Below are 22922 nucleotides of genomic sequence, written 5' to 3'. Positions count from 1 at the left end.
TAAAATTTCCCATTCAAATTTGATGCACCCTACTGTACTTGCAATAACGCTGTATTGACACAGTATTGCTGCAAGTGCAAGTACACCGCAGGCGGAGCGATACACGAGAGCCCCCACAGCACTTTCACACTTTCACACTAGCCTGCAGAAACACTTGTTCCCTTTTGACATTGTTGACTGCATTTAAATGGGTACTGTTATAGCCTGTGGATATCCTTGTGTGTGTGTGTGTGTGTGTGTAATTGATGTACATTGTTAGCTCTATTTACACACTCATCCACACTGCAACCATGTGGATGAGTGTGAAAATGAAAAATGTAAATATTGCCGCTAAGCTTGTGTGTGTGTGTGTGTGTGACTGCTGAGGGATGATATGTCAGTAAGATAAAGACAGACGTCTTGACGTGATGTGACGCTGCCTGCTCCTCTTGTCACTTTGTATTCCCTGCAGGAGGTCTCAGCAAATAAATAAATGATGTTTATCACCAGTGGCCGGTACAAACGTAACGCAATAACACAAAGCAAAACAATTTGAACCTCATGGCTCAGATAATCGTCTTTTCTCAGGACAGGTCCAATTTTAATGTTATTTTAAAATGATTATTAATGTATTATTTACTTGCCGCCTATAGAGAACATAATAACTCCTTATTTTGTAAAATCACAAATACTTAAACTTGCTGATATAGTTAATTTTCAAACAGCTAAAATAATGCATAATGCATAATAAAATAACCAATTAGCTAAAAATGTCATCCAATACTTCTCTACAAGAGAGGAGAAATATGATCTCAGGGAAGAACTAAATAAAAATAAAAATAAAAATAAAAATAAAAATAAAAATAAAAATAAAAATAAAAATAAAAATAAAAATAAAAATAAAAATAAAAATAAAAATAAAAATAAAAATAAAAATAAAAATAAAAATAAAAATAAAAATAAAAATAAAAATTTAAATTAATTAAAAAAAAAACTACATTAGGAAAGCAGGAAGTGAACAAATGTAACAGTTACTGATTGTAAAAGTACCAGATCTTGAACCAGCCATGATGTGCTATATATATCTCTATATTGAGGGTTACTATGGTACCCATTATGTCATTGTATAGTCATATCATAAAATACAATTTAAAAAAATAATACAAAAAAAAATAAAAATAAAATAAAATAATTATTTAAAATAATTTTAAAAAACCTTAAACTATATTAGGAAAGCAGGAAGTGAACAAATGTAACAGTTACTGATTGTAAAAGTACCAGATGGAGGGGTAGGATTTAATAAGCTTTGCTTCTTCCTACTCCTTTTGGACATGTGGAACTGGGAACTGATTATGTGATGCATTCAAATGTAATCTGATGCATGTTCAAATGAAATAAAACCATTACCATTACCGTGTTTATTTACATTTTTGGCTTCACTGATATTCCCGAGTGACAAGTGTAAGCTGTTACGCCATATTTTCACTTCCTGTAGGTCACATGTCCCAATACTTTTGTCCATATTATCGCAGTAATACAGCATGTTTCACCGTGGGCTGTCTTAGACTAGACTAGAACTTCCTAAAGCGTTACTGAAGCATTGAAATGTTTCAAGAGTGTTTCTGTGAATGAACCACTTTGAGGACAAGAGATGCCATGCAGCATGCTCCTCTTGTTTTCTCGCTCATGTCTCTCTCTCTCTCTTTTTTTTTTTTTTATATATCCCCTTCTTCTTTTCCCTCCACCTCTTCAATGCCTCGCTCTCGCCGGTGACCAGAGCAGCTTTATAATTGGAGCGGCGATGGCAGCTTCCCTGCCGACTGCTCCTTTTTAAATTACAAGCTCCGCTGCTCTCCATAAACACGGCTCCTCGGCCCACAGACCAGTTACCGCCATTGACTGGCTTGAAAAGAGTCGGGACTTGAGGGGCCAAATTAAGCGTGTGAGGGGGGGCCGCCCACCTGTATCTCCAGTTGCTGTACCACCTGCATCTGGACTCGGCACTGAGCGGTGCTGCGGTCATCTAGGGCGTGCTCGTTGTTCAAGTGCCTGGAGAAGAGAAGAGAAGAGACGAGGAACATGAAGTCATTTCTGGAATAGAAGTTCTGAGACTCGTTGAGCCATCTCGTTTTATTTTAGCTATGAGTTACGAACCGTCTCAGAAATGTCCTCATAGTTTATTTTGTCTGGTGAAGAACACAGCAGCTGTGTTTTTTTTTTTGTGTGTATACTTCACTGGTGCTAAGTGAGCCGTGTTCCAAGACAACCACCTGGATGTGAGATCATGTGTTATCGCAAAAAAACTTATCTTTAAGACGCTCTTCTTGCTAAACTCCGCTCCATTTAATATGAATGCGTGTGTCTGTGTGAATGGCGGTGCTGTTGGTTTCCTCCACTGTGGGAGGACCTGGGACCTTCTGATCTTTTCCCACTGCACCCCTCCCTGTCTCTTTTCCTCCATGCCTTTCTCTTCTTTCTGTCATCGCCAAGGTTATTCACAGGTTACCGCTACCCAAACACATGGCGGTGTGTTTGTGTGTGCCAGTATTCCACATGGACATTTTTTGGATATCTTGTGTTGTTAATCGGCAGGAAGCACAGTTTTTGTTTGTGCAAATGCATGTTGCACAAGAACGTGTGTGTGTGTGTGTGTGTGTGTGTGTGTCTGACTTAGACTTAGACATCGGAAAGTTAGGCAATATCAGAGTGAGGCTCGAAATGAAACAAAAACAATGATGTCATAGCATGGCTAATCCGCGGCTCAACACAAGTGCACGATAATAATAACAAATACATGATCTCACTTCTCTCACTCTATTTCACTCTTCTGTCCACTCTCCTTTTCCCACATTTCCCAAAATGCCAATGATCCGCTCCCGTTCCAAGGCCTCAGTCTGCAGATGGGATATAAACAGTAGCAGGTTTTCTGTTCGGATGCGTCCCACAATGAGGCTCTGTTTACTCCTCAGAGTGCCGGGAGACAAGACTTTAACCCACATCATACCCGACCCCGGCAACCGCAGCCTGAATGTTATACCAGAAGACTCGACAAACGAGAGGAACGTCGTTGGGGGAGAAGAAACCCCAGAAATCGCTTTTTACTGCTTCCCTCATGGGGCGATGACAAAAAAGGCAAGCTGGAAGAAAAAGGGGGGTTGCATCGGACTTACGGGCATTATCTGTCACCGCTTTTGTTTTTTCATCTTCCACTCTGCATCTCTTGCACACTTTCTCTCTCTAACTCTCTCTCTCTTTCCATCCATCCGCCCCGGGGGCTATGTGAAATGAGACACCAAACAACAGCTTTCCTCTCCAAACTTTCCCAGCCTGCCTGCAAAGCTTTGATCTGCCTGTCCGATGCCATCACAATCACCAAGCATAGCTTTCATGCTAATGCCTGTGTGCCACGGCCTGTTTCATCACCTTGGCTAATTAATATCCCTCCCTCCTTTTTTCCAACAAGCTAATCGTTCCGTAGAAGAAAAAATAATCACATTGAGATTTTGTTTGGGGGGCTTCATTAACCGCTAGTCGTTAGTAGCCGTAGTGCTACAGGAAGTGGCTGCGTATCAAATGCCAGACTTTGCATCCTCAAGAACAGCCAATAAAGACTTCGAGAGGAAGAGCACATAAAAACGTAAACACATAAATTCTCCGAACCCGCTTACGAAAAACCTGACAGGGTGGGGTCAAAGTTTAAAGGTGGGGTGTACTTATTTTTTGCAGTGTTCAATTACTGCCACGGCATGAAAATATTCATTCATTCATTTTCTACCACTTATCCTCACGAGGGTCGCGGGGGGTGCTGGAGCCTATCCCAGCTGTCTTCGGGCGAGAGGCGGGGTACACCCTGGACTGGTCGCCAGCCAATCATAGGGCACGCATGAAAATATGTAAAACAATATAAAAAAAAATGCTGCACGGTGGTCAAGTGGTTAGCGCACAGACCTCGCAACTAGTAGAACTGAGTTCAATCCCACACTCGGCCATTTCTGTGTGGAGTTTGCATGTTGTCCCCGTGAATGCGTGGGTTTTCTCCGGGTACTCCGGTTTTCCCGGTTAATTGGCGACTCCAAATTGTCTATAGGTATGAATGTGAGTGTGAATGGTTGTTTGATTCCGCCCTCGGCGTGGAGTTTGCATGTTCTCCCCGTCCCCGTGCATGTGTGGGTTTTCTCTGGGTATTCCGGTTTCCTCCCACATTCAAAAACATGCTAGGTTAATTAGCAACTCCAAATTGTCCATAGGTATGAATGTGAGTGTGAATGGTTGTTTGATTCCGCCCTCGGCGTGGAGTTTGCATGTTCTCCCCGTGCATGTGTGGGTTTTCTCCGGGTATTCCGGTTTCCTCCCACATTCCAAAAACATGCTAGGTTAATTAGCGACTCCAAATTGTCCATAGGTATGAATGTGAGTGTGAATGGTTGTTTGCCTATATGTGCCCTGTGATTGGCTGGCCACCAGTCCAGGGTGTAGAACACAGCTGGGATAGGCTCCAGCACCCCCTGTAACCCTTGTGAGGATAAGCGGTAGAAAATGAATGAATGAATGAATTAAAAAAAAATAATAATTAATGATAAAATTAATGATAAATGATAAGTTAATGATAATACAAGAGTTACTGTATGTCCATGATTGTACACAACTGTTATATTCATTCATTCATTTTCTACCGCTTTTTCCTCACGAGGGTCGCGGAGGGTGCTGGAGCCTATCCCAGCTGTCTTCGGGCGAGAGGCGGGGTACACCCTGGACTGGTGGCCAGCCAATCACAGGGCACATATAGACAAACAACCATTCACACTCACATTCATACCTATGGACAATTTGGAGTGGCCCAACTGTTTTATATCTCCATACATAATTCACGTTTTATTCATATGGAAAAATTTGGCCCCATACCTATAGCCTAGCATTATGCCTTGCAGCAGATGAGTCATGGATTACCAAAGTTCCAACTACTGTACAGCATCAAACGATATTTTATATCTTTGACCGTTTATTTCTAGTAATCCATCGATATTTTATGTCCGTAAAACATGTTCATTGAGTGCAGGGATCCAAGTGTGAACATCCACCCATGTAAAGGTGTGTCAGCCTAAGGTGATGCAAGCGACGGCAAGCAAGCGATGACATGGAGCGCAAGTGAAATACATCAGTGGCGTGCGTGTGACTGACACGGTACATTACACTAGGGTTTTACTTCATCCTCCTACAAGTGATCTCAATCAGAGAAGATGTCATGTTTCTTTTAATACATGGATGAAATTGGGTCCCTGAGCCTTTTTCAATGACAGGCAATGTGTAACAACTCAAGATGGAATTAAGTCTGTTTTGATGTGGCGCTTAAAGTTTGTGGTTAATGAGGACAAAGTGTTCGAGTGCCGTATTTGAGGCTAATAATAACCCGGAGCATTTGGAAAAGAGACATTAATGCCTTTTAAAGCTGTCAAGTTACACAAAAAAAAAAAGACGAAATCGACTCACTTGATAAACTGTCCCATGTCCTCGCACAGCGCTTCACAGCCGGGCCACTTGCACTCTCCGTGGCCGTACAGAGGATGGGAGCCCGCATGCTCCTCGTGACTGCAAGGTAAAAAAAAAAAAAAAAAAGTGTTAAGCAATTGCACCGCAATACACGAGCGTAGAGAGCAGCGTGTCAATCGACCACACATGAATAACCGTTTGCAGCGGTAGCGACAACACAGCACATCTGAGCATGGTTAGCTGGTGCGGTTCCGCCAGCCAAGTGCAGCCAAAAAGGATGATAGAGAGAAGAGCGGGGTCAGTTACAGAAGCCAGGCAAATAAGGGAATCGCTCCAGCAACCTCAGAAGCTCATTTTCAAGTCCGTGACCTGTCTTTTTTTTTCCTTGGCGCGCATGTGTAGCATGTGTGCGTGCTACGTTAGATGTCGGTTCTTATGTTTCAGGTCTTTATGCAGACGTCCAACGTCATAATAGGATGGTTATTCTGGTCAATGTGTGCTTATTGTACCAAAACAAACATTCTATATGTGTGTGTGTGTGTGTCCAGTAGCAGATGTGGAACTGGAAACCGCTATCTCCACATACAGTAAACCTCGGATATATCGGACTGGGATATATCGGAAATTCGTTCACAACGGACAGATAAAAAAGAACCGATTTTTCTGTAATGCATTTCCAATAAAAATTCATTGCATATATCGGATTTTTTATAACGGATTTCGCCTATTTCGGACAAAATCTCCAGTCCCGTTCCAATGCATTTCCATTAAATTTTCCTCGCATATATCGGATGGCCGCTCCGATTCGCCGAATCGTGACAGGCCGCTATACGACGTCATTTGCAGCGTTTGCAGCGTTGCCTGCGCGTCCAGGTACATTGGAAACATAGTCAAGGAAGTGCCTTTTTATAACGGATAAAATCCCATTTACGCATATACCGGATATAAATCCGATATATGCGTAAAACGGACATTTTCCGGTATACGCATATAACGGATTTTGCTTATATCGGACAAAACCAATTGAATCCGATATATCCGAGGTTTACTGTATATGTACAGGGTTGCACATGTGTGTGTGTTTGAGGACTGGAATGAGGATTCAACCAAATCGACATCAGAAGGTCGTCTCAGAAAAAAAAACATTTGTTTTGCAGATGGAAACATGTTTTAGTCCCGCATAATTTTTTTTTTCTGGCTTTTTCACCCCTTCCTGATCTAATGTGCACGCCGAGGTTGTGGCATTGTGTGTATGCATTGTGTGTGTATGTGTGTGTTGGCTGTGGTTGAATCAACTCAGAAGCAGCTCAGACAGCAACCGTGACAAACTGCTGGCAACCGCATTTTCCTCCACATCAGCCCTGCATTAGCTTAGCGGGCTAACACGCCGCCGTTATTCCATGAGCACGCTATACGTATGTGTGTGAACGGGTGCATGTACTCACTGGCTGGTTGGGGGTTGGCTGCCTTTGGAGTAAAGGGGGGCATGGTCGTCTCCGCTGTCTGCCTTGGTGAAGGAGGATATCCACTCAAACAGTCTGGCTCTTAAAAAACGGAGACAAGCCCATGATCAGCCGGTACAGCCATGGGTCAGCATCATCCCGATGTAGTACTAATACTACTACATTCAACACATCGGTTGTGGAATTACCTCCTAACTTCTATCCATTCATCTTCTCCATATCATATTAACACGTGGTCGACAGTATAGCGCCAGTGCATATAGAACCCAACCCACACTTTCTATCAAATGAGTTTGGGGACTTTAACATGTCGGTGCTGTGTGCCGTGTTGCATAGGAAAGGAAGAGAAGCAAGGAAGTAGAAAAAAACAAAAAAAAAACAGAAGGCAGGGAATTGAAGTGTAAAGAGAATGCGTATATTAAGAAGATGACGACACTTTAATAGAAACTCACCAGCCACAACAGTATGGACACCTGAGTAATGTTAGCTTAGCTACAACCATAATAATGTACCCTGACCTCCCCAGTTTCAAAAAATCCACCTCTTTAAATGTGTTTTTAATGTCAAACTTTTTTTTTTTTAGCTTTTTTTACCCGACTGCTGTGCCCCGCCCCGCTTTTACTCATGTTTTAACGGTGTATAAACAAATTAATGTTGTATTTTAACGTATCTTTTACTCTGTTTACTTGTTTTTCATTCATTCATTCATTCATTCATTTTCTACCGCTTTTCCTCACAAGGGTCACGGGGGGTGCTGGAGCCTATCCCAGCTGTCTATGGGCGTGAGGCGGGGTACACCCTGGACTGGTCGCCGGCCAATCACAGGGCACATATAGACAAACAACCATTCACACTCACATTTATTTTGGAGTCGCTAATTAACCTAGCATGTTTTTGGAATGTGGAAAGAAACCGGAAAACCCACGCATGCACGGGGAGAACATGCAAACTCCACACAGAGATGGCCGAGGGTGGAATTGAACCCTGGTCTCTTAGCTGTGAGGTCTGCGCGCTAACCACTAGACCGCCGTGCCGCCCGTTTACTTGTTTTTCATTCATTCATTCATTCATTTTCTACTGCTTTTCCTCACAAGGGTCTCGGGGGGGATGCTGGAGTCTATCCCAGCTGTCTTCGGGCGTGAGGCGGGGTACACCCTGGACTGGTCGCCGGCCAATCACAGGGCACATATAGACAAACAACCATTCACACTCACATTCATACCTATGGACAATTTGGAGTCGCCAATTAACCTAGCATGTGGGAGGAAATGCGAGCGAGGAATCAAACCCGGATCTCCTAGATGTGCGGGCTAAGCACTCGCCCACCATGCAGCTGTTTTTTATCATTCATTCATTTTCGACTGCTTATCCTCACAAGTGTCGCATGCTGGAGCCTATCCCAGCTGTCTTCGGGCGTGAGGCGGGGTCCACCCTGGACTGGTCGCCGGCCAATCACAGGGCACATATAGACAAACAACCATTCACACTCACATTCATACCTATGGACAATTTGGAGTTAGCCAATTAACCTAGCATGTTTTTGGAATGTGGGAGGAAACCGGAGTACCCGGAGAAAAACCCACGCATGCACGGGGAGAACATACTCAAACTCCACACAGAGATGGCCGAGGGTGGAATTGAACCCTGGGTCTCCTAGTTGTGAGGTCTGCGTGCTAACCACTATTAACACTATTCAACTCAATTTTTCTGTAAAGTGTCTTTGAGTATTTTGAAAAGCGCTATACAAATAAAATGTATTATTATTATTATTATTATTATTATTATTATTATTATTATTATTATTATTATTATTATTATTATTATTATTATTATTATTATTATTATTATTATTATTATTATTATTATTATTATTATTATTATTATTATTATTATCATAACTCCATGAATCTGTAAAGCACCACCCAGGAGGATAGGGAATTTTTGTTTGGACCAAAAAAAAAAAATTATTAGCGGTGTACATAAATAAATAAAGTTGTGACCGGTGAGTACAATCTGCCCCCCCCCTGCCACTCTACCTGTCTCTCTTTGGGGTGTGGCTCTGTCCATTGGGCAGGCTATGCAGCGGAATGTGTGCGCCGGCCGCTTTGGGGAAGGCTGAGGTAGAATTAGAGCTGTTGGTACTCAAGTCAAGCCCTTCGGCTTGTTTCAAGGCCTCCTCGCTGCTCGGCACCCCCGACACCTCCTTCCAAAGCTGCTGGAGGTCTGACGGACACATCGCTGTGGAACAGAAAGTCAACATAAAAGATCAATTGGGGGAAAGATGATGGTTGATATAATTGATGACAAGAAGAAAATATTAGACATTTTTAATTTCTATTCATTAAAAGCACAATGCAAGTTTGGGGATTTACTCCTGAAGGTAACATAAAGGTATTTTATACACGTTTAAACCTCTCAGCTATTCCCAGCAGCACCATCACGGCTGTCACCAGCACTATTTGTCTGAACCGGGCTGTGGCACACAGCTTTGTTATTTCTGCTCCGATTTCAAACAGCCAGAGAGATGCCTAAAATGCCACAGTCCACTCCAATGTATCTCAGAGCACACACACACACACACACACACATACACACACGCAGCTGCACGTGTCTGCACATACACATCCACGCTCAAATCCATCGACCTTGCAGCAATCCAAATATTATGTCTGCTTTGTCTGCATTCTCCAGTTGGTCCCGCCAAAACAAAACTTCTCACTGTGGAGGAATGAAGTGGCGTGTTGGTATAGCGTTCCACGTGTGTGTGTGTGTGTGTGTGTGTGTGTTTATTAGTAGCCAAGAAACCTGATCAATGTGTGGATACACCCTGAGACGAAAAGTGCGGAGCGTTTCCTCCCTTTAACTTATCAGACTGGCTCCAACTTTAAACATCCACTTTATGAAAATAAAAAAAAACAACCCAGTCAGCAACCGATGAGTGAAAAGCAAGTTAGGCCACATTAGACACATTAGCGGGAATAAAGGAGGATAATAAATACAAATAATCTACACATGCAATCTGGCAACCATTGAGGGCTGACACAGTATGGTGCTATCTCATGGAAAGCATGCATATATTATGTTGTTATGTTATGTTATTTTATTTTATCATATTCCTTCAATATGAAAAATAACATTTTTGAGCCAAAAAAACAAACAAAACATAACATAACATGCATAACATAAAATTATCATGTTATGTTAATAACATATACATAACATAACATAATCATGTTATGTTATGTTATGTTTTATTTTATTTTTTTTATTTTATCATATCATATTTCTTCAATATAAAAAAATAACATTTTTGAGCCAAAAACAAACAAAACATAACATAACATACATAACATAAAATTATCATGTTATGTTAATAACATATACAAAACACAACATAACATTATCATGTTATGTTAATAACATATACAAAACATAACATAAAATTATCATGTTATGTTAATAACATATACAAAACATAACACAACATTATCATGTTATGTTAATAACATATACATAACATATAATACATACATAACATAATCATGTTATGTTATGTTTTATTTTATTTTATGTTATGTTTTATTTTATTTTATGTTATGTTTTATTTTATATTATGTTTAATTTAATTTAATTTAATTTAATTTAATTTAATTTAATTTAATTTAATTTAATTTAATTTAATTTAATTTAATTTAATTTAATTTAATTTAACAGTTTTATTTTATTTTCAATATGAAAAATAACATTTGTGAGCCAAAAAAAAACCCCTCCAAAAATGCAGCATACTTTTCCCAGTCATTTCCTTGGACTTTTACACTTGCCTTTATTTATTGTATTTATTTATTTGAATTGAACAAGAGAAAACATATTCCTTATGATGTATCATGTGTTACTGTGCATTTAGTGGCTGATTCCTTTTTTCAACCCCATGAACATACAGGGTCATACAAAATGATCTGACACATTTGTAGGTTAAATAAAAGGCAAATAAAGTAAAACAACATTTATTTTCGAAAAGTTTCCTTATAATGCTATGTTTTTTGTTTCTTTTTCAGTTGCTGCCATGAATTGGATGATTTTGTTTTACTTTATTTGCCTTTTATTTAACCTACAAATGTCAGATGATTTTGTTTTACTTTATTTGCCTTTTATTTAACCTACAAATGTGTCAGATGATTTGGTTTCTTTACTTTATTTGCCTTTTATTTAACCTACAAATATGTCAGATGATTTCGTTTCTTTACTTTATTAGCCTTTTATTTAACCCACAAATATGTCAGATGATTTAGTTTCTTTACTTTATTTGCCTTTTATTTAACCTACAAATATGTCAGCTGATTTTGTTTTACTTTATTTGCCTTTTATTTAACCGACAAATATGTCAGATGATTTCGTTTCTTTACTTTATTAGCCTTTTATTTAACCTACAAATATGTCAGATGATTTAGTTTCTTTACTTTATTTGCCTTTTATTTAACCTAAGAATGTGTCAGCTGATTTTGTTTTACTTTATTTGCCTTTTATTTAACCTACAAATGTGTCAGATGATTTTGCCTGACCCTGTACTTGCTATGTACTGTATATGACTGGATGTAGTACTCTGAGTTCAAATACATTAGTAGCCTCAGTAGTACTTCTGCATGCACTTTTAATTATCAGTGCACGTGATGGCGCTATCTACAGTACACGGCAGATCAGCTGTCCTCACCGAAAGTGAATCTGTCGAAGGTTTACCCTGATGAGACATCTTAGAGTGCAACCCTAGGAGGCGCCCTCATGTCTGCCCTCCACCACCTACCAGCCGGACACAACAGGCTTTTGAGGCGCGCCACTAGTGTGCTCATTTGTGTGTTGTTGTGTGAGTGTTTAATTACACACATTTTGTGCACAAGTGTTTGTGTGTATGTGTGTGTGTGTGTTTGTTCGTGTGGCATGGCTGGTCAGAGGAATGCTATGGTTCACGCCTGGCTGAGCCGTCACAATGGGCCGGCTCTTTCACACTGCAGGGAAATTCCACTCGGATACAAGAGGGAGAGGGTAAAGAGAGGGAGATACGGAAGCCCACTGTCTGAAAAAGTACCCTTACTCCTAAAACAGTTGTGGTGTCTCTTGTCTGTTTAATGTGGGCAGCGCAGACGACTTTTATCAAAACGGAAACCCTGCAGACAAATTGAAGGGCTTGTGGTAATAAGTAGGAAAATGATGATGTTCTTGAGTAATTTCATGTACATGTGGGGCAATGAGTGGCATATTTTACCTATTATCCCCAATGACAGCCTTCCACAACCCCTTACACCCCCCCACAGCCCCAATAAGGATTGCTTTTATCTTTTATAGCCTGATTAACTTAACAGACTTCACATGTGGGGAAGGGTGCAGGAGGCCTGCCTGCAGTCATGAACTTGTTGTGTGCAGTCTTGAACCAGTCATGATGTGCTATATATATATCACTATATTGACGGTTACTATGGTTACCCATTATGGCATTATATGGTCATATCATAAAATTAAAAATAATCATAATAATAATAATACAAATAAAATAAAATAAAATAATTATTTAAATTAATTTAAAAAACTTAAACTATATTAGGAAAGCAGGAAGTGAACAAATGTAACAGTTACTGATTGTAAAAGTACCAGATCACTATATTGAGGGTTACTATGGTACCAATTATGTCATTGTATGGTCATATCATAAAATAAAATTAAAAAATAATAATAAAAAAAATTAATAAAAATAAAACAATTATTAAAAAAAAAAAATTAAACTATATTAGGAAAGCAGGAAGTGAACAAATGTAACAGTTACTGATTGTAAAAGTACCAGATCTTGAACCAGCCATGATGTGCTATATATATATATGTATATATCACTATATTGAGGGTTACTATGGTACCAATTATGTCATTGTATGGTCATATCATAAAATAAAATTTAAAAAAATAATCAAAAAATAATAATAATAAAAATAAAATAAAATAATTATTTAAAATAATTTAATTTTTTTAAAACTATTTTAGGAAAGCAGGAAGTGAACAAATGTAACAGTTACTGATGGTAAAAGTACCAGATCTTGAACCAGCCATGATGTGCTATATATATCACTATGTTGAGGGTTACTATGGTACCCATTATTCATTGTATGATCATATCATAAAATAAAAAAAAACAAATAAATAAATAATAATAAAAAAATAAAATCATTTTTTAAAATAATAAAAAAAAACCTTAAACTATATTATGGAAAGCAGGAAGTGAACAAATGTAACAGTTACTGATTGTCAAAGTACCAGATGGAGGGGTAGGATTTAATAAGCTTTGCTTCTTCCTACTCCTTTCATTGTGATGGCTGACAGTCGTACATATATTATTATTATTATTATTATTATTATTATTATTATTATTATATTATTATTATGTGTGTGAGCGCTGACCTTGCTGCAGGGACTGCATGGCGGCGGTGGGCTGCAGGGGCACCAGGCCTTGTCTCTGCAGGTTGAGGATGTGCTGCTGCTGAAGCTGCTGCATCTGGATCAGCTGCTGCTGGAAGGCCAGCTGCTTACTGCCGAGCTGCTGGGGAAGGAGGAGAAAAAGCAAAAGAGGGATTGTTTGTGAGTCGGCCATTGTACTTTACTGACTACTGCTAACTTTATGTGGACGCAATATTAAAGATGACGTCCATGATGTTTTGGGATGTGAAATGGAACCTCTAATGTACGATGAGCAGTATAATTTGTAATTGAACCCAAAATTATTTGGAAACCTACTAAAACCGCGAGACATCATGCTTGATTTCAGTTTATTAATGACAGCTCACTTCAGCTATTGTGAGTATGAACAGTTCTTTATTTATTGTATTTATTCTACTATTGTATTTAGTTCTACACTCGTATGACAGTTATGGGTGTATTAATGTTAATGTGTGTCGGTTAATAATGATTATAGGATGATTTAAAGATGATAAGAAGACCTTCATTTGCATTATTATTATTTAGGAATTGACTGTATAGTGTCTTGATAAATTTTGACTGATGAAAAAAAGCTCTTTTTGTACATTTTGGTCTTCTCCCACATCGTTCCTGCCTCCTATTACTTTAATCACAAATAACAAATTCAAGTATAAAGTCACAGAAAAGAAATGAGAGGCATATCCTGTGTGTGTTACAGTGATAAACGTCCCTTTTCATGCCCGCCCAGACCGAACTAGAAGTGCGTTTGAAGTCCCTGCAGCTAACCCCTGAGAGAGATGAGCTTTATCTCCTACTGATAACTTGGTGGGAGGAAAAAAAAATAGGAGCCGAGCACCTGCTTATTGTGCATCCGTGTGTGTGTGTGTGTGTGACAGAGTTGGCAGCATGGAACCCTTTGAACAGTGAAGAACTCACAGGAAGGGCAGCTAGGTCACTTCCTATCAAACTGGAACTCGGGGAGAGAATGTGTGCTGGCAGTGCAAACGCTGCACAAAAGAAAAGGCTTATGTGCAGTGCTGCACTGGATAAAGTTAACCCTACAAGGCTGTACGCTGTAAAGAATTCACTACCTGATCAACTACAGGCTGATTACTTCCATACACAATACTTGTTTAATGACAATGGACCCCAGGGACATAGCCTGGTATGACACAAATGTATGAGAATTAAGTTTACATTCGTTAAACTGCAGTTTTTAACATTGTGCATCACTTAGTCCTATGGAGAAAACATACTGTTTGGTTAGGCAGCATCACATGGAATGACTCCATCTTGGAATATTTTTTAAATTATTAAGCTTCCCATTGAAAGTTTCTGGAAAGTTTCCAAAAAATCATTGTAAATTTTCCACCCGTCGATTCCTATTTAAAAAATTACAATTAAGAAAACAACAACAGTTTATTCATTCATTCATTTTCTACCGCTTATCCTCACGAGGGTCGCGGAGGTGCTGGAGCCTATCCCAGGGCACATATAGACAAACAACCATTCACACTCACATTCATACCTATGGACAATTTGGAGTCGCCGATTAACCTAGCATGTTTTTGGAATGTGGGAGGAAACCGGAGTACCCGGAGAAAACCCACGCATGCACGGGGAGAACATGCAAACTCCACACAGAGATGTGGAATCAAACTTGGGTCTCGTAGCTGTGTGGCCTGCACACCACCCACTTTTTTCCACTGTGCAGCTGAATAAAAATGCAGTTTTTAAATGAAAACTATTATTATTCATTCATTCATTTTCTATCACTTATCCTCACGAGGGTCGCGGGGGTGCTGGAGCCTATCCCAGCTGTCTTCGGGCTGTCTGCAATTTGGAGTCGCCAATTAACCTAGCATGTTTTTGGAATGTGGGAGGAAACCGGAGTACCCGGAGAAAACCCACGCAAGCACGCGGAGAACAATCAAACTCCACACAGAGATGTGGAATCGAACTTGTGTCTCCTAGCTGTGTGGCCTGCACACCAACCACTTTCCACTGTGCAGCTGAATAAAAATGCAGTTTTTAAATGAAACCTATTATTATTCATTCATTCATTCAGGGTTGTGGAGGTGCTGGAGCCTATCCCAGCTGTCTTCGGGCTGTCTGCGGGGTCCACCTTGGACTGGTGGCCAGCCAATCACAGGGCACATATAGACAAACAACCATTCACACTCACATTCATACCTATGCACAATTTGGAGTCGCTAATTAGCCTAGCAGGTTTTTGGAATGTGGGAGTAAAACATGCAAACTTCACACAGAGATAGCCGAGGGTGGAATTGAACCCTGGTCTCCTAGCTGTGAGGCCAAATATTGTTCTATATTTCAACAGTTACATTTGACTGATGCTTAAATTCACTTTTTTCATTTCATCCTGAGAAAAACTTCTTCCTCACTTTTTTTTGTCCGGCCCCGCTGCCGCCTTTTTTTTTTTTTTTTTTTTTTTTTACATGTCTGTCCATTGCATTTGCTCCTGTGGCCCCCCCCCCCCGTCTCTCATTCTCTCCTGAGATATGTCCTTCTTTAAAGTGCACATTGCGTGTGTGTGTGTGTGTGTGTGTGTGTGTGTCTGTGTTCTGTTTACATTAGCTGTGGCTGAGTGGCCAAAGCTAGCGCTGTAACAGGCTGTCAATGTGATTTATGAGCACATCACACACTGTCTGAGCCTGCCAGTCACACAGATGCACACACACACACACACACACACACACACACACACGAGATGGACAGTCACACACTCGCACAAATCTCTTGCGATGCTCAGAGTCACTTCATTAAGCTGACTCCTGACCAGTCCCAAATGCACACACACACACACACACACACAAACACTTCCATAGTCTTGCATTGTGCAACATAGCAAAGAGGAATGGCAGAAAATGGGGTCAAAGGTCAAGAAGTCTCAGCCGCGCTCCAGCACAAAACTCTCTGTAGAGATTAAAGGTTTTATCCTCCCTCTGTTGGCATCCATGCCTCCTCCGGTCTCCGTCTTAGCGTCTCCCGCTAGCGCTAGCAATACTAGCATTGTCAAATCAGCGCTATTATGTAAGATCAGGGCTCGACAATAACGATGTAGCGATGGCCAGGGGGAAGTTAAAACAAAATTCGGGCAAGTAAATCCAATCAGTGATATTCCCGTCAGGCAAGTGTACTTTGGTATGCAGTTTTTTTTTTAAGTGGTATTTGTTGGGTGTTGGTAAAACACGGATTGCGTAATTCCGGTGGTAATTTGCAAACCGATCCTTGCAAATCTTGAAACGGACCAATCAGAATCCTTTATTTAGACCGCGGTTCACAGTCCGTGTTTTACCCACATCCGTTCTTGTTCGCGATCAACCAATCAGTGATGGTTTGAGTACGAAAACATCTATCATGGCGTCCCTGCCAACATGGTCTAATTCAGGGGTGCTCACACTTTTTCAGCATGCGAGCTACTTTTAAAATGACCGAGTCAAAATGATCTACCCACTACAAAAATGCAAAACATCTATTTATTGTCAAATGTATTGAGGATTATTTGTACGTACAATGTATGTTGATGTACCTTACATAACCAAATGAGCCAATATTGCAAAACACACATAATTAACTATTAACATTTTTTGTAATTACCTCCACATTACTCCACATTTCCCTTCTTTGGTACTGCGATGGTAGAATGGCATATGAGGCAAACGCACTTCGAAAAAGACATTGTGAAAAAAAAGTCCACCTCCCATTCCGTATGGAAGTGATATGTTTTTGCCTTTTTACTTGGTCCAGTTTTTGCCTTTTTACTTGGTCCAGTTTTTGCCTTTTTACTTGGTCCAGCTCCTTCACTCATTTTAGTGACCATAAACTTTAGCGAGGGCTTAAAATCTAACGCAATTCGCCGACTAGCTTAGCACTTTGCATCGTTGTTTACGCATGAGCGGTGACCTAAAGGTCAAAATTCAGTTGTCATCTGACTGGTTGTCCTGTATGTCAATCAAGTAACGGGGATGGATGATAGGCTGACATCGTATGTTTTGCTGCACTTAGAGACGTTGTTTGATTTGATTGGTCGCCCGAAGGGCAACATTCAGTTGTCATCTGAATGGCTGCCCTGTATATCAATCAAGTGACGGCATTGATGCTGGGATGATATTTTTTTAATGTAACGCCGCGATCGACCAGCGATCGACCAGTACCACCTCCGCGATCGACCGGTAGATCGCGATCGACTTAATGAGCACCCCTGGTCTAATTCTTCAACAACTTGTGAAGGAAAACAGCAAAAAGTGATGAACCGGTGCCTCCTTTATTAGCGGCAGCAAATCAAATGATGGCAATTAGGTGAGTGAATCACATTGCTGTGACAATTTAAAGCCGTCACAATGAAACACCACCAATTTAGATCCGATACCAAAGTGCTGATTTTTGCACAAGCTACAAAATCTAGCGCTTCCATTTCTCTGTGTATTTTTATCACCTTTGCTTCACAAATTATTGTTTTTTACCATTGAGCATTTTTTTTCTGGATTAAAAACACTTTACTAATACACACATGTGTCTTATTCAATAATGTTTCATTGTGGTGAACAACTTTATAAAAGGCAAAGTGCCTAGAAGTCTCTTGACAATGCAGATTTCCATGCAATCTATGTAGGAAAACAACCACGAGAAATGATAATCATTTCATCTTTATTTGAGATTCTCATTTGATGCCATAAAAATGAGATGATATCATTATGGCAAGTAGTTCTCACCTTAAGGATTCCCTAATGGGCAAGTCATTTTTGTATTTAATGTAGAGCCCTGAAGATATTTGCATCAGCACGCAAAAAACCCCAAACATGATCTGTCCCCGGGTCCTTGTTGGTGTGTGCAACATCCAACATGATAAGATATGTACAGCTCAGCAGGGAGCCATATTCCCCCCCGAGTGGATGTGTTTGTGCAGTGACCCACCGCACATCAAGCCCCTCCCTCTCCGGCGTGGATGTGTACTCGTGTGACCAGCGATTGCACTTGTCTAGTTGTTACAGGACAACAAACCTGAAAACTGGGACAGTGGCAAGGGAAGGGGAGGGGGGAGGAGCAATTCAGACCTCTCTCAACATGGGGGGGCGACCGCAACTGTTTTGCTTTGGTCACGCTCGACGTGGTCGGGGTTTGTCGGGAAGGTGAGGTGTGCTGCTGCGGGCTCTCTGGGAGAAGAGTCGGAATGTGGGATGTGTTCTTCTGTCAGGATGTCTCAGCTTGATTTGTTCATTGGTCATGCTCGGGAGTTGAACCTTTAGCAGTTGTAAATATTTATATGTAATTACTCTATTTTTACTGTTTAAGCGGCTGCGCGGTGGTCGAGTGGTTAGCGCGCAGGCCCCACAGCTTGGAGACCCGAGTTCGATTCCACTCTCTGCCATTTTTATGTGGAGTTCTCATGGGTTTTCTCCGGGTACTACGGTTTCCTCCCCCATTCCAAAAACATGCTAGGTTAATTAGCGACTCCAAATTGTCCATAGGTATGAATGTGAGTGTGAATGGTTGTTTGTCTATATGTGCCCTGTGATTGGCTGGCCACCAGTCCAGGGTGTAGAAGACAGCTGGGATAGGCTCCAGCACCCCCCGCTACCCTCGTGAGTATAAGCGGCAGAAAATGAATGAATGAATAATGTTTAAGTAATGTTTTAAATATCATTCTTAACCGCCATAAAAATGTCAAAAGAAGAACCTGGTTCTCGAACCTTAACTTTGACGAAAACGGGATTGGGTAAGTGGAGAGAGAGGACTACTACATTTTCTACCGCTTTTCCTCATAAAGGTCACATGGGTGCTGGAGCCTATCCCAGCTGTCTTCGGGCAAGAGGCAAAGTACACCCTGGAGTGGTGGCCAGCCAATCACAGGGCACATATAGACAAACAACCATTCACACTCACATTCATAATTCAAAATCACAATCTGGAGTCGCTAATTAACCTAGCATGTTTTTGGAATGTGGGAGGAAACCGGAGTACCCGGAGAAAACCCACACATGGGAAGAACATGCAAACTCCACACAGAGATGTGGAATCAAACTTGGGTCTCATAGCTGTGTGGCCTTCACACCAACCACTTTCCACCGTGCAGCTGAATAAAAATGCAGTTTTTAAATGAAACCTATTTTTATTCATTCATTCATTTTCTACCACTTATCCTCATGAGGGTCGCGGGGGTGCTGGAGCCTATCCCAGCTGTCTTCGGGCTGTCTGCAATTTGGAGTCGCCAATTAACCTAGCATGTTTTTGGAATGTGGGAGGAAACCGGAGTACCCGGAGAAAACCCACACATGGGAAGAACATGCAAACTCCACACAGAGATTGCCGAGGATGGAATTGAACCCTGGTCTCCTAGCTGTGAGATCTGCGCACTAACCACTCGACCAGTGTAAAAACAATAGATTTGTAATGTACTTAGTAGCCGGAACACATATTAATTGATGTATTACTTTCCGACACGATCACTTCCATTTCCGGTTCTATGGTTATCGTCGCAATAACCGATATCCTTCTGTAGTCGCGGCACAAAAAAGCTAAAGAAAAAGCAAAATACACTGATGGAGTGTGTCTTTTAGATTCTCACTGAACTGAAGTCTAACAAGCTGACGTCATGGATGACTACTTTAGCTTAGAGATTCCATTGTTTGGAAAACTGCACATAATCATAATTATTCCATACACAGGTTAGGACAAGCTTGGGAGAGACTATGGAGAGACTCATCCTCAATGTCGGGTCTGTTATACTATATACTGATATATATATACAGCATCCTATAGCTGTGGTTACACCAGTACTGCATACTGTATATTTACTTATACTACACAAGAGCGACAGAGAGAGAAAAAGGGAGGGCAGGAGGGGATGCTGGCAGCTTGGGGTGAGGTTAATTGACAATTAAAAGAGAGGCGGACTCTTCCGACAACGAGATTTCACCTCAGGCTCGCAGTTGAAGGCATATGAATGAGTACTTTGGCAAAGCAGCCAAGGACTTGGCACTGCTACGCCATGGCAGCGTTGTGCAATCATTTGTCGTTTGTCTTCAGATGAGCCAACAGCGAAGCACACAAGATGAAGACGACGTCACGGTTTGGTTCTTTCTATACATTCGACCGTTTTCATCTCCAATGCTCGTATGTCAAACCACGTTTTCTACATTTAAGAGCACTTGTATATTGTATAAAGTGCACTCAAAGAGAGTGAGTGTGCACTTTAAGTTCACCTCTTTTGCTGCTTGCTTCCCAGCCTGTTGTTGCTGTTGCTGCTGCTGTTGCTGTTGTTGCTGCTGCTGCTGCTGAGTCAGAAGCTGCAGATGTAACTGCTCCTGCTGCTTCTTGTAGTACTCCTGGAGCTGCGGGGGGGGGGGTCAAGGACAGACAGAAGGGAATAAAACATTTATTAGCATGCGAAGGCTAAACTTTATTGTTGTGGCGGCGTGTGCTTTATTGACAAACCGCAGCAACGATCCTAAGACTACTGAAGCTGACTTATGTTGCGGAGTAATTAAATATGGAACCAATGAGCATAAACGCATTGGAAAAGATGCATTCGGGGGTTGCAGGATTTCATTTTTGACATGCATCTCGAGAGTCTATGCAACTGTGCAGGAACCGCATCCCTCTGAGGGGAATTACTCTCACACAGATAGTTATTATCTACAGCACTTATTCATGAGATCACTGCAGGGGGTTTTACCCGATCCCAGCTGATACTGGCGGAGAGCCACTGGCATGTTAGCTCAATCGCTGCACTTTACTGCCTATGATTTTACTCCACTGGCGATTCACTATGTGGAAAGATGAGCTTTTTCTGCGTCGCATAAAAACTAAAGAAAAAGCAAAATACACTGTTGGAGTATAACTAATTTAATTTCACCCAAAAGTGAGTAGCCAGAATACAACTTTATTGGTGTATTACTTTCTTACACATTCGTTCAATTTCCGGCTCTATGGTTATCGTCGCCATAACTGATATCCTTCTGTAGTAGTGTCACAAAAAAACTAAAGAAAAAGCAAAATACACTGATGGAGTGTGTCTTTTTTGTGGGTAAGTGGAGAGGACTACGGCGTGGAACGTTATTTCACTTTTGATCACTTTTAGCCGTCATACAAGTGTAAAAAGAAGTGCATTTTTGTGGTGATAGTAAAGTGTAAAAACAATAGATTTGTTTTAACTTAACTAACTTAATTTCACCCAAAAGCGAATAGCCAGAATACAACTTTATTGGTGTATTACTTTCTTACACATTCGATCAATTTCCGGTTCTATGGTTATCGTCGCCATAACTGATATCCTTCTGTAGTAGTGTCACAAAAAAACTAAAGAAAAAGCAAAATACACTGATGGAGTGTGTCTTTTTTGTGGGTAAGTGGAGACAGAGGACTACGGCGTGGAAGGTCATTTCACTTTTGAGCGCTTTTAGTGTAAAATGAAGTAAATTTGTGGCGACAGTAAAGTATAAAAACAATAGATTTGTTGTAACTTAACTGACTTAATTTCACCCAAAAGCGAGTAGCCAGAATACAACTTTATTGGTATATTACTTTCTTACACATTCGTTCAATTTCCGGTTCTATGGTTATCGTCACCATAACTAATTCCTTCTGTAGTAGTGTCACAAAAAAACTAAAGAAAAAGCAAAATACACTGATGGCGTGTGTCTTTTTTTTTGGTAAGTGGAGAGAGAGGACTACGGCGTGGAAGGTCATTTCACTTTTGAGTGCTTTTAGCTACCATACAAGTGTAAAATGAAGTGAATTTGTGGCGATAGTAAAGTATAAAAACAATAGATTTGTTTTAACTAAACTAACTTAATTTCACCCAAAAGCGAGTAGCCAGAATACAACTTTATTGGTGTATTACTTTCTTACACATTCGTTCAATTTCCGGTTCTATGGTTATCGTCGCCATAACTGATATCCTTCTGTAGTAGCGTCACAAAAAAACTAAAGAAAAAGCAAAATACACTGATGGAGTGTGTCTTTTTTTTTTGGGAAGTGGAGAGAGAGGACTATGGCGTGGAAGGTCATTTCACTTTTGAGCGCTTTTAGCCGTCATACAAGTGTAAAAAGAAGTGAATTTGTGGTGATAGTAAAGTGTAAAAATAATACATTTGCTTTAACTTAACTAACTTAATTTCACCCAAAAGTGAGTAGCCAGAATACAACTTTATTGGTGTATTACATTCGTTCAATTTCCGGCTCTATGGTTATCGTCGCCATAACTGATATCCTTCTGTAGTAGTGTCACAAAAAAAACTAAAGAAAAAGCAAAATACACTGATGGAGTGTGTCTTTTTTTTGGGTAAGTGGAGAGGACTACGGCGTGGAAGGTTATTTCACTTTTGATCACTTTCAGCCGTCATACAAGTGTAAAATGAAGTGAATTTGTGGTGATAGTAAAGTATAAAAACAATAGATTTGTTTTAACTTAACTAACTTAATTTCACCCAAAAGTGAGTAGCCAGAATACAACTTTATTGGTGTATTACTTTCTTACACATTCGTTCAATTTCCGGCTCTATGGTTATCGTCGCC

General features: G+C 40.5%; 1 protein-coding gene across 3 annotated transcripts in view; it reads right to left on the bottom strand.

The window, feature by feature from the left end:
- The window catches only part of foxp4 (forkhead box P4), a 122677-nt gene that overhangs the window by 16439 nt on the left and 83316 nt on the right, over positions 1 to 22922 (bottom strand). Inside the window, exons 5-10 of one of the 3 annotated variants that reach the window (XM_058055815.1) lie at positions 20609 to 20737; positions 13368 to 13506; positions 8966 to 9167; positions 6912 to 7010; positions 5467 to 5565; positions 1941 to 2028 (exon numbers count right to left, since the gene is read on the bottom strand). In XM_058055815.1, the coding sequence (XP_057911798.1) occupies positions 1941 to 2028; positions 5467 to 5565; positions 6912 to 7010; positions 8966 to 9167; positions 13368 to 13506; positions 20609 to 20737 (756 nt within the window). The remainder of the gene's footprint in view (positions 1 to 1940; positions 2029 to 5466; positions 5566 to 6911; positions 7011 to 8965; positions 9168 to 13367; positions 13507 to 20608; positions 20738 to 22922) is intronic. The other 2 variants (XM_058055816.1, XM_058055817.1) reach the window with 2 other exon arrangements.

The sequence above is a fragment of the Doryrhamphus excisus genome, chromosome 18 (genome assembly GCF_030265055.1).
Source record: "Doryrhamphus excisus isolate RoL2022-K1 chromosome 18, RoL_Dexc_1.0, whole genome shotgun sequence".
In the NCBI taxonomy this organism is placed as follows: domain Eukaryota; kingdom Metazoa; phylum Chordata; class Actinopteri; order Syngnathiformes; family Syngnathidae; genus Doryrhamphus; species Doryrhamphus excisus.
Note: the sequence above shows the minus strand (reverse complement) of the source record. Positions and strands in the feature narration are given on the sequence as shown.